General features: G+C 37.2%; 1 protein-coding gene across 1 annotated transcript; it reads right to left on the reverse strand.

The window, feature by feature from the left end:
* Nucleotides 1-1499: 1499 nt before the first annotated feature.
* On the reverse strand, nt 1500-3047 carry LOC116086545 (keratin-associated protein 24-1). The gene has a single exon (XM_031364750.1). It carries the CDS (start codon nt 3008-3010, stop codon nt 2264-2266), a length of 747 nt encoding a protein of 248 aa, XP_031220610.1. The 5' UTR covers nt 3011-3047; the 3' UTR covers nt 1500-2263.
* Nucleotides 3048-11994: the final 8947 nt, after the last annotated feature.

Genomic DNA, 11994 nt, shown 5'->3' on the forward strand with positions numbered 1-11994 from the left:
CAATGGATGGCTGTGAGCCTCTACTTCTGTATTAGTCAGGCACTGTCAGAACCTCTCAGGAGACAGCTGTATCAGGCTCCTGTCAGCCAGGACCTGCTGGCATCCACAATAGTATCTGGGTTTGGTGATTGAATATGGGAAGGATTCCCAGGTCAGGCAGTCTCTGGATTGTCCTTTCTTCAGTCTCTGCTCCATACTTTGTCTCTGCAACTCCTTCCATGGGTATTTTGTTCCCCCTTCTAAGAAGGATCGAAGTATCCACTCTTTGGTCTTCTTTCTTCTTGAGGTTCTTGTGGTTTGTGGATTGTATCTTGTGTATTCTGAGCTTCTGGGCTAATATCCACTTATCAGAGAGTGCATATTATGTGTGTTATTTTGTGATTGGGTTAACTCACTCAAGATGATATTTTCCAGATCTATCCATTTCCCTAAGAATTTCATAAATTCATTGCTTTTAATAGCTGAGTAGTACTCCATTGTGTAAATGTACCACATTTTCTGTATCCATTCCTCTGTTGAGGGATCTCTGGGTTGTTTCCAGCTTTTGGCTATTATAAGTAAGGCTACTATGAACATAGTGCAGCATGTGTCCTTATTACATGTTGGAGCATCTTCTGGGTATATGCCTAGGAGTTGTATAGCTGGGTCCTCAGGTAATACTATGTTCAATTTCCTGAGGAATTGCCAAACTGATTTCCAGAGTGGTTGTACGAGCTTGCAATCCCACCAGCAATGAAGGAGTGTTCCTCTTTCTCCACATTCTCCCCAGCATCTACTGTCACCTGAGTTTTTGATCTTAGCCATTCTGACTGGTGTGAGGTGGAATCTCAGGGTTGTTTAGATTTGCATTTACCTGATAATTGAACATTTCTTTTTTATTAGATGTTTTCTTTATTTACATGTCATACAATATCTCCTTTCCCAGGTTCCCCTACATTTCTTTAAGTGCTTCTCAACCATTAGCTATTCCTCAGTTGAGAATTCTTTGTTCAGCTCTGTACCCCATTTTTTAATATGGTTATTTGGTTCTCTGGAGTATAACTTCTTGAGTTCTTTACATATATTGATATCCTAGTTTTTTAACACCAGGGTTGAAGGTTTCATTTTCATTTTCTACATGAGAAATGTATAGGCCTAAAATTACTTCTCAAGAGATTCCACATTTAATTATTGATCTTCTCAAGTAGTACCTATATTTTATTGTCACATATATTATACATAGAAATATATACTTGTTATTAAATTGGTTGAAATGCATTCTTACCTAATTTATTTATTAGAAAATCAATTAGGTACATTGCAAGATGAATAAATTGAAGGTGCTACAAACAAAACAAAAACAAAATCACTGGATTTTATATTTAACCTTCTTTACAATTTTTTTTTAGATTATAAGCCAAAGTCTACCTTGACAGTGGTATGCACACTATTGTGCTCAATATAGACAAAATATCAGTGAACATGTCATGAAGCATAAGGGAAGCCAAGATTTCCAGATAGAATGTTGTTTATTAGTCAAGAATTGAGATATTTTCTGGAATAAGAATGACACAATTCAACAGAGCAGAATGACAGAGGAATCTAGATGAATTCTAGGAGTCACGGAGAATCTACAACAGCATTTGTCTTTCTTTTCTAAATTACTTTCTGTGCTTCACTCAGTCCTGAGGATTTCTCCCAAGGGTTAAGGCTAAGAGTCAACTGACATTCACCCCTGTGCTTTCTGTCTTCTTTGAAAGAGACAATTGCTGAGGTTTTCTTCTGTTTAGTACCTCTGGTTGATGTTGATGTGCACTCCTTCTTATAATCAGTCAGAAGGGAAAGGAAGAAATAGCTTCATTTAGTATGTTTAAGGTAATTTTATTTTTCCCATTGAAGGCAAGATGCTCATTAGGCAGTTAACAAAACTATCGATGAAAAGCAGAACAATCTGAAAAACCTATGCTGAAATCACGCATCCACCCAGGCAGAGGATCACAAGGCAAGTAACACCAGAGTTAGGAAGATGATGATTTTCCTTCACGTGGAATCTCTTCATATGAGTCCATTCTAATCCGTTCTAGATCTAACACTACCCTAATCAGACTAACAGAAGAATAAACTACTAAGTGGTTAATTGGCTCTACAGTTACACTTGAGGCTAGTATGACAATCTTCTGAGATGAATAGACCGATTTGGCAGAATAATAGAGACCCCAGAACTGAGTAAGAGATGCTGTCCTCCATCAGACTCTTTGGAGCTCTTTTAGGAGCTATAAATTAATCAGTAGCAATGCAGAGGTCTATTACTGCTGCATAAGTATCTCAGAGGTGGGAATGTACTAGGTATACAGCTCAGAGACTGAAAATTTTTACATAAGTAGCTCCGTGATGGGAAGCTTGAAGGCACATAATTTGGGTATTGAAAATATCTCATTAGGTAACTGCGGGGATGGTAGCTGCTGATAGTGTAGCAGGATGGAGAGAAGCCATTGGTGATGAATCCAAAATTTCTATAGTTTCTATAGTCATTGTTGCCCAGAACATAGTGGTTTGGGGCCTGAAGATTCTTGGGGAAGGAATTAAATTGTCCTATGCAGCGGGAGCCATTTTGAAGAGTCTGACAGGCCTTAGATGCAAATCGAGTAGCCGTGGTACAGTTGGATACATACCGTTTGGTCGCAGTACAGGGACTGCAGCTGGGTCTGGATCTGATGTTGGTAGTTTCGCAGTCACTAACAACTTGATTTGCCGATGGGGAGCTGCAAGGCACACAGGAGTCCGTGGGGTCACAACTTGGAGTGCAAGTCTTGAGCACACAGCTGGGAGAGTCGCAGCAAGGTGCTTCACAATAGGAGTCTTGGCAATGGTCCAGAAGCCAGAGATTGCCTTGATAGCTGCTGGGTAAGTAATGTCCAAAGGTAGGGTTTACATCATCTGAGCAGACAGCAATGGAAGGCGTCACGGGGATGTAGCAGTGATTTCTATGGGATGTAGCACTGCAAAGCCTAGGATAGCCCTGAAGAGACATTGAGCCCGCGAGTGCAAGCAAGAGGCACCTACGTAGGTGTGGCATGGCTGCAGCTGAAGGACTCTTTATATCTTCCCTGGTGATTACAACACACCTCTCCAGACTCTTTTCCTTCTCTTGGTCTGACACAATAACACATACCATCTCATTACTGCATTGTTTAGCTATAGCTGCTGCTGTGTTCAGGCTCATACAAAAATAAGTTTGATTTGAGTCTTCAAAGTACCTGTAATCACTACTCTGACCATCACCCACCTGCCAACTTCTGTAGACCATAGCTTTCGTGAATAGTGATTTTAGTGTTAATAGGCAAACTCTCATATGCCAATCAGTGATTAACAAGAGTTAGTGCCTCCACAGGATTCTACAGCATGGTTATTAAAAGGTTCACAAGGTTTCAATAAAGCAAGGGACTATATTTTTCTACTCTTGAGTTCTGAAAAACACTGCAAGATTGGGTCGCACTTTCGTGTAAGGTGGTTAGCTTTGCTGTCTCTATGCTGTCACTTGAAAAAGAGAAGGCCCATGCATTAAATGGATCATTTTCCCCCCAAATATATGTTACACACATTCCTGTTCTAGGCCAGATGCTGATGACAACTTTTCAGCTTATGTGTTTGGATAATTCCATATGTGAGGCTCACAGTAATCCCAGTGGCATTTGATGACCTATTATTCCAGACTAAAAATGAACTGGTCCCCATGGGTCAGTGGTTGCTAAGCAACCAAAGCTTCCATGAAGTCTCCTTCTTAAAGAGTTTCTACCTCAAGTACCATCAAACAAATCCAGCTTGTCAATATTGTAGTTTCTTAATTGAGTGAGATTATGCACTGTGTGCCCTCTGCCCATGCTGTAAAGCCTACATGCTTTTCCATTTTTCAGCAAATAGGATTTACTTGTCCTCTCCTTGTTTTCCTTTCAACATTCCTTTTATCACATGCCAGGACTGAAGTTATTTCCAGTCCATAATGACAGAATGTCACTGCTGTATTGTGAGGTTTTGTTTGAATAATCTGCATGGTCACTCCAGGCTCTACACACAGGAAATAGTGCCTATTGTGCATAAGGTAAGGTTAAAGGAATTTTTAAGATTTTAATTGAAACTGAAGAGCTGAGACTATGTTCTCGAAAACAGAAACTATACTTCAGGCTTACAGACTCTTCATTAAATTAGAAAGAACAACATGTGTATTAGTCATGATGCCTTCAGGTTGAGAGCAATGTGGACTTCACAGAAGGTAAGCTACAGGGGCCGGTATCGAAAGATACCATGTTCTCATGGCTCCATGAGGTATTTGTCACCGTTTCATGCCCTCTCATTGAGGTTTTGAAATTTTACTTCAATGTAAAGCTAGAGACATTCTCTAAACACAGGAGTGTTTTATCAATGTCTTTCTTGGTGTTTATTACAGAACATAGCAATGAGCAACTCTCATTCAATGTGTTATGTTCCTGTCTAACATTTCTTTCAGGGGAGAAGAATCATATTAGTTGGCTATGGAATACTCTAGAATTCTGTGTGTATAAGTCAAAGTGGGCAAAATAGGAGGAACTAGATACATAAGGCACTATGTACCCGAGTCCTGGTATATCATCCATAGTCTGTGGAGCTTAAGTCATTTCCTTTCTCTCCCCTTTGTTACCACCTCTCACATTTTACATTATTTTTATGATTCTATGATCTTTTTATTTTTTTAATTATAATTACATCATTTTCCCCTTCCTTTTCAACCCTCTCACACACAGCCCTGGCTCTCTCTCATATTCATACCCTCTTGTTTGAGGAGGGGATAAGGGTGGGATGTGTGTTATCCTTGGGCAGGGCCACACTAATCTTCACTGTATCATTTCTATTTTAGTATATGTGGTGACGAAATAAATACTAGTCTCTCACTTCAGGCTACTCTGTAACAGGCTCAAGGGGGATGGAAAGAACTGTATGAGTGGGCAAATATGCAGCAAAGGTAACATACCCCATCTTCACCCCAGCACTGAATGAAACGTATATGAATTGCTATCACTCATAAAGCTGGACATGCAGAAATACCTCATAGAACATCAAGTAGCATAAGAAGTATTGAATGCCTGAGACTTTGGAATTATCTAAGTTTAGATAGGGTAGCATAAATAGTGAGATACCACGGCTCCCAAGGGCATGTTCCCTCAACTCATTGCCTTTGTGATTTCCTTCTTTCTCAGAAGATCATGTTCATACACAAACCCTCACCATCTTCATCCTCTTCACTGTGTCATGAATAAGGTGCCTTTACAGAGTTGCTCTCCTTTTTAGTCTCTATCTTTGGGGAACATTGAGCAGATATCAGAGTCACAAAACTGGCAGGCTTACTCCAAAATAAATGCTATTGCTGTTTGTGTGACATTGTCCTCTGAAAGCTTTGAAGACTTATACTCATCACTCGATTTCATTTTACCACTGAAAGTGTCATTCCTTTATTCAATTCCCCTATGTTTAATATTTATTGTATTAGTGTTCATTACCAGCACGCTCCAAAAGTCCTACATCTAAACCCTGGGAACCTATAATTACACCACTGGATGGTGTAAAATCACTATCCCAGATATGAATACATTAACTCGTGAGGCAGATTCATTAAGACAAATCCGGTGTGATCATTGGTTTCTTTGTCAGAGGAAGAGAGTAACTGAGAGAGATGGAGGGGCAAAGGAGGACTGGGACACACAGTGGCATTCAAAGTCACAACCAAAATGATTTGGAATGCATTGGCCCCACACTAAGCAACTCCAATAACCTCTAAAAGATAGAGATGGAGACACAGATTTTCAACTAGACATGCTATAGAATCAGCACTGCTGACACCTTGATTTGGGGTCAACACCTAAATTTGACACTGATTTTACACTTTTAACCTCCAGAACCAGAAGAGAATATTTCTATTATTCTAAGCTACAAAGTGTGAGGTAATATGCTGCAGCAGTCAGAAACAATGAATACTCTATTAGGAGATACAGCTAGATCCGATAGTCTTTCCAGGTCTGTAGCGTTGGTACTTTATATCCAGGGCAATAATAAGGTGCAAGGAATAAACTTCCTTAGCCATGAGCCAAAAGAAATACATAACCCCAAGAGTCAGAAAAACACTTCCTTTAATGAGCCAGTGTAGTCTTTTCAACTCATTAAAACAGAGTTATGGAATTCTTTCATATTTTCCCCCAAAGGTTAAAATCCTTTAGGGTAAACACAGAACAAAGAAAATTAAAGTTACATTTAGTAGCCCTTAAAGAAAAGAATGTTGGATGCCCTCTAGTCTTCAGGTCATGGACAATTGAATCTTTCCTTTTCTTAACTGTGTTGCAATCCACTTGCTAAGGTGCTGTCAGATAAAGCAGCAATCTCATGATTTAAGTGGCAAAGGGGCATACAAATCCATACTTGCTTAGAAACTGAACTGTAGACACAAATGCGACAGTGCTTGTGTCTAACAGTAGTGCCCTAGAATAATGTCCTCATGACTTTACATTTATGGCTGACTTATCATTAGTGTTTCTATAAGCTCAAGGGATGATGAGAAAAAAAATCAAAATTTAAGGAAAAGAAGGTAACTGAATGGAGAGACACAGATTTGAATTTGATTCATGTTTAACTTTTCAGAACAACAAGCAAAGAATACAACATAAAACTGCTTTATTAAGAATTAACTACTCTGGGATATGCAGTCAGGGCTATGCATTAACAAGCTGTGAGTTTATTGTTATGTAGCATTTCTACATTAGTGGTTAACCTTGGACAGTTTCTTTCTTAGTACTTCAGTACTTTCTCTATAAGACCCAGAGTTAATAGTTTATACTTTGCCAGAATTTGCAGTAGACAGAATAGACAACAAATAATAGGAAGAGGCATATATGAGATAAACATTGCTATTTTTTATTTCTGGTTTTCTATTGGTCTAACTTAGGGAATTCTACTCATTAAGTAAACTAATAAAATTATTATCATTTTTAATATCATCATATATAGATATAACATAACTATGCTTTCAATGTTAAATGAAAAAAGAAAAAACAATCCCTTAGGTTGGAAAGAAAAGTAACTTGCTTGGCAGTAGGGTCACCACACTACCACTTGCTTCTCCTGTGTCTTCCATATCCTTCTCTATTAGGCATCCTGGAAGGGTTTTAGATGTTGCTTTGAATAGCATTTCAATAGTCCGGTGTATGGAACTATATCTCTGTTGCCCAGATAAGTACCAAATGCTTTGAAATTGAATAGCCACACCTTTAAACTGGAATTGTAGAGTGTTTTATTTGTGTGTGACTATGAGGATAAGATGTAATAAGAATATAAGTGATGTGTAGTTTTTATTTGGTGATATATTTAATGATGATCATTGTTAATGATCATTAGATATGTTAATATCCTTGCTAAATATTGCTATTTTTATTATAAGTATTGCATTTTCTCAATCTATTCTGTAAGTGTATCTCTCTCTCTCCCTCTCTCTCTAGATATATATATATCTAGAGAGAGAGAGAGAGAGAGAGAGAGGGAGAGAGAGAGACCATATATATATATATATGGTCTTGTCTGTAGCTTGGTAGGCATACTTAACCTTTAAGTTGCTAAGAGTTTCTGAAAGATTGAAGGATAAGGGTGCTATTTGTTCACTTTCTGTTGTCTCTGAGGTAATTTCAAGTAAGATTAATTATGTTTCTTCACTAGAAAGTCTTTGCTACTGAGGCTCCTCCATTTCTGTGTCATCAATCTGTCCTCACACAGAAATAAAGTATTATATATCTGAATAAACTTGCTACAAATTATATGAAAACAACTGTTATGTATAATCTTCAAAAACCTCAAAATGTTCTTTTTTTGTTAAAATTATAAGTTAAAGGAAAACAAGTATATAGAAATGAAGGCAAGGCATATTCTTTCAATAACCTTTCACATATCTATATCTATATCTATATCTATATCTATATCTATCTATCTATCTATCTATATATATATATATATAGAGAGAGAGAGAGAGAGAGAGATAATAGAGGATTGATAGAGAGGAAGAAAGGCATGTGGCAAAGAAGAGAGAAAAATTATACAAAGCAAGTTCTAGATGACTTGCTATTAGTTGTATGTTGAGCCTAGACAGCCAAGTTTCAGGAAAAGAGTACATTGAAGAGAATCTTTATGTCTATGCACAGTACAATCTCTGAGGAGTACATAAGGGTACATCCCATTACATTTATCCAGCCTATAATGAAAGGGCATGTTGAGGTTCTGGCAGAAAGAAACTAGTTTTATTTGCAATTAAGATATGGCAGTTTTAGAGGTGAAGACCACATCACAATCATCAAGTTATTAGCAGTTTCAGAGTGGCTCCCAGATGAGTCAGAACCTGAATGTCGGAAACCACAGATAATGCAAGTAATAAAGAAAACTTAATGCAATGTTATTTATGTGATTCTTTATGTTGTTTGTCTATTTGAATGTTCTTATTAAAAAATAGAATAATGAGCATATGTGTCAAGAGGTTATTATAATTAATGGTAGAACTGTTTGTGTGACCTAAATTTAGAAATTACAACTACTGTTATATAATTAGTTAATGAGATAAAAAACAAGTTCCCAATGAACACATGGAATAACTGATTTAAGTAGTGACTTTTATATAAATTCATCTAAGGAAAAAATAGTTTCAGGTGATAGTGGCCCACTTTGTGCAAGGCCCCATGAAGAGCAGTAGGAATGGCATCAAAAGTTGACTTTAAGAAGAAAGGGAGATGGATATCTTCAATTGTCTAGAACTCAAAATTCATACAATCCTCTGTGATTTACACTGTTTGGGTAGATACTGTGTCTTTCACTGTTCAGTGACAACTTTGAAACAATATATAATGTCAATTGGCTACTTTGATGATGTTTCCCATGTGCTACTTGTGGTAACATTTGAGACACTGAAAATTCCACTATGGTCCTAGGATGAGAAAGACCCTCAAAGCTGGAGTGATGCTTGTGATCTATAAATGACAAACCATTTCAAGTTAAAGCATCTGTAATGTTGGAATTGTTCATTATTGTGACATAACATAGTCTATCTGATGAAAGAATATCCTTATTTGATTATTAATTGCTAAATATACCGCAATGTGTTTAGCATGTACATAGAATCCCACAACCCTTTTGAAATGTTATTGAAAGAATGTGCCTAGCCTTCATTTCAATATACTTGTTTTCCTTTCACTTATAATTTTAACAAAAGAAGAACATCTTGAGTTTTTTGAAGATTATACATAACAGTTGTTTTCATATAATTTGTAGCAAGTTTATTCAGACATATAATGCTTTATTTCTGTGTGAGGACAGATTGATGACACAGAAATGGAGGGGCCTCAGTAGCAAAGACTTTCTAGTAAAGAAACATAATTAATCTTACTTGGAATTGCCTCAGAAAGTGAACGAGTAGCACCCTTATCTTTCAGTCTTTCAGAAACTCTCAGCAACTTAAAGGTTAAGTATGCCTACCAAGCTACAGACAAGACCCTGGCCTGGCAATTCAATGTGATCTAATTAAAGGAGCTTAACAAAAACCAAGGGAAAAATAGGCTGGTGGGAAAGTGCTATGTATGTGGGAAACAGGTTGGAAACTCATATCCAGGCTCATGATGCTGTTAAGAAACAGTTCCAGAGAGGTTAACAACCACAGGAAAAATAGCTCAAAGGATGGTTATGCTGGACACAAACTTTAAAGATTGGTGGCTATGGGAGAGGAAGCACAGAAGCTGGAAGCAATGACAGATGGATTTGGGATGGAAACTCCTTAATGAAGAACCCCAGCATGTGTGAGGCCTTTATGGTCGGCAGGGGTTTCAAGGGTAAGAATTGATGAGCAAGTTTCACAGTAGGGCTTGAAGAGACAGTATGATTTAGAAAGGTAACAAGAGCATTTGGACTCAACATGTAGCTGGATGGTTGGTATCCAGAAGGCTTGACATAAAGAATGGGCAGTTTTCTAACAGCCAAGCTCAGCACTCACAGGTTAAACACAGTGCATCACCACAGCAACAGAGAGAAGGGCAGTGGATAAGGTGATAGGAGCCTGGCAAGCACTCCTACAAGAGTGGGCTTTAGTTTACAGGATATTGGGATTGCCTTACAAGCATGACAGCATTACGTCAGACATTCAAGTAACAGGCAATGAGCAGCTGTCCTAAGACTATAAGGACCAGATGAGAGTTTGCATTTGCCTTGGCGGAGGCTCTTTTTATGCTTTTCATTCATCCGTTCACATCACAATACCTCCTGAGTTTATTGTAGTGTTGCTTCTGAAGATGACCTCCCACTCATGAATAAAGCAAATCCACTTTGTATCTTCTATATGTGTACAATCTTAATGTTTTTTCATTATTAGGCTTGAGAGGTTAAGATGTACAGTTTATCACCTGTCATCTGCGCATTATATTTCTTTTGCTTTTGGTTCCACCAATAATCATGCTTGCTTAAAACATTTGAATGATATCATATTTATCAAGCCATGGTTCTCCTCTTCCAAAAGTTCTGACGTTGCTGTTCTCAGATGAAGTGATGACATCTTAAAATGGGATTCACAGGTCAAAATTTATTGAATTCTCTAGGAATAAAATGTCATACCTTTCTATTCTTTCCATACTCAGCTGAGAAGCTATGGGATGTTGTTCTCTCTATATTTACCTTGACAACATATCATCTTTGAGGACATTTTAAAGAATTCTACTTTGAGAGCATTGTAATATTTAAAAGTTGAGTTTGATTTCCAGAGAGTCTTGAGAAAGTGCCAGCTTATGTCTGAATAATTGAATAGTTATTTCTAGTGAAAATGTTTTACATTCCTTTTTAAGGAAGTCAGGTTTAGTAGATAAACATGCAACCAGTTGCTTTCATCTTATATATTAATATGTCAAAATTAAGAGAAGTTTTCATCCAAGACCATTTACTGGGGGACTTTACATTCCATGAAGCTAAACTAAACTAGTATCAAGAACAAACAATTTTAAATTTTTTAAGGTTTTACATGGTCATAACATTTTCTGCTCTACTTTTTTTCCTACCTGACCCTTCGAGGCACTATATATATATATATATATATATATATATATATATATATATATTTACATGCATATGCAAGTGTGTGTGTGTGTATGTGTGTGTATATGTGTGTGTGTAGCAACAACTAAGGAAAAAGTAAAATCTCCTAATAGAAGCCATAGGAAAAACTTTCTCATAAAATGAGACTAGAGAAAGTCTCATTTTAGAATCATCTTCATTCACAACAAGTTAATATTTATAGGAGTCTCTTTTCTATATATGTTTCAGAATCAAAAATACCTCTTTCCAAGATTATACAAGTGGATCAAAGATGTATTTCATGAGGAGCAATGCAAGTTAAATATTTCAAGCAATTGTTCAGCATCTTGGAATACCGTGCAAGAGGTGTTTGATTTATACAATATTTTTACTATTGTACAAAACCCTATTGCTTTTTATTTTGCAATGAAGAGATGAGAAGCAAGATGTCCCTCCCTCATCTTTTAGAAAGAAACTAAAACTTGTTCATGGAGCCTCCTGTGCTTTTCCGGAAGGGTATGGAGGTCTCCTATCTCATGGGGCATGTACAGGAGCAGACAAGGGCACACACAGGAAAGGTGCATGTTAATGTGAGTTCGTGTGTTTATTTTTAACAGAATGTCACACTGTGCCAACAAGAAGCAAGGGGGATACCTTTTTGGGTTTCAATACTTTTTCATTTTGAACAATAGAAGGGTTGTTTGATATTTTATATTTGAAATGTTGGAGTCAGTGTTCAAGAGAACACATTTCTTTTTGTCTCAGATCACCTCACACTAGTACATGGTCTGTTATTGGTAGAAAAATCAAACAAGAGACTGAAGCCATTATGGAGTTGAGATGAGTTTTCCAAGTCTTTCTGGCATCTTCCCATATAAAAACTTCAAGGACTCTTGATAAAATAGA

This window comes from Mastomys coucha, unplaced genomic scaffold (genome assembly GCF_008632895.1).
Source record: "Mastomys coucha isolate ucsf_1 unplaced genomic scaffold, UCSF_Mcou_1 pScaffold12, whole genome shotgun sequence".
In the NCBI taxonomy this organism is placed as follows: domain Eukaryota; kingdom Metazoa; phylum Chordata; class Mammalia; order Rodentia; family Muridae; genus Mastomys; species Mastomys coucha.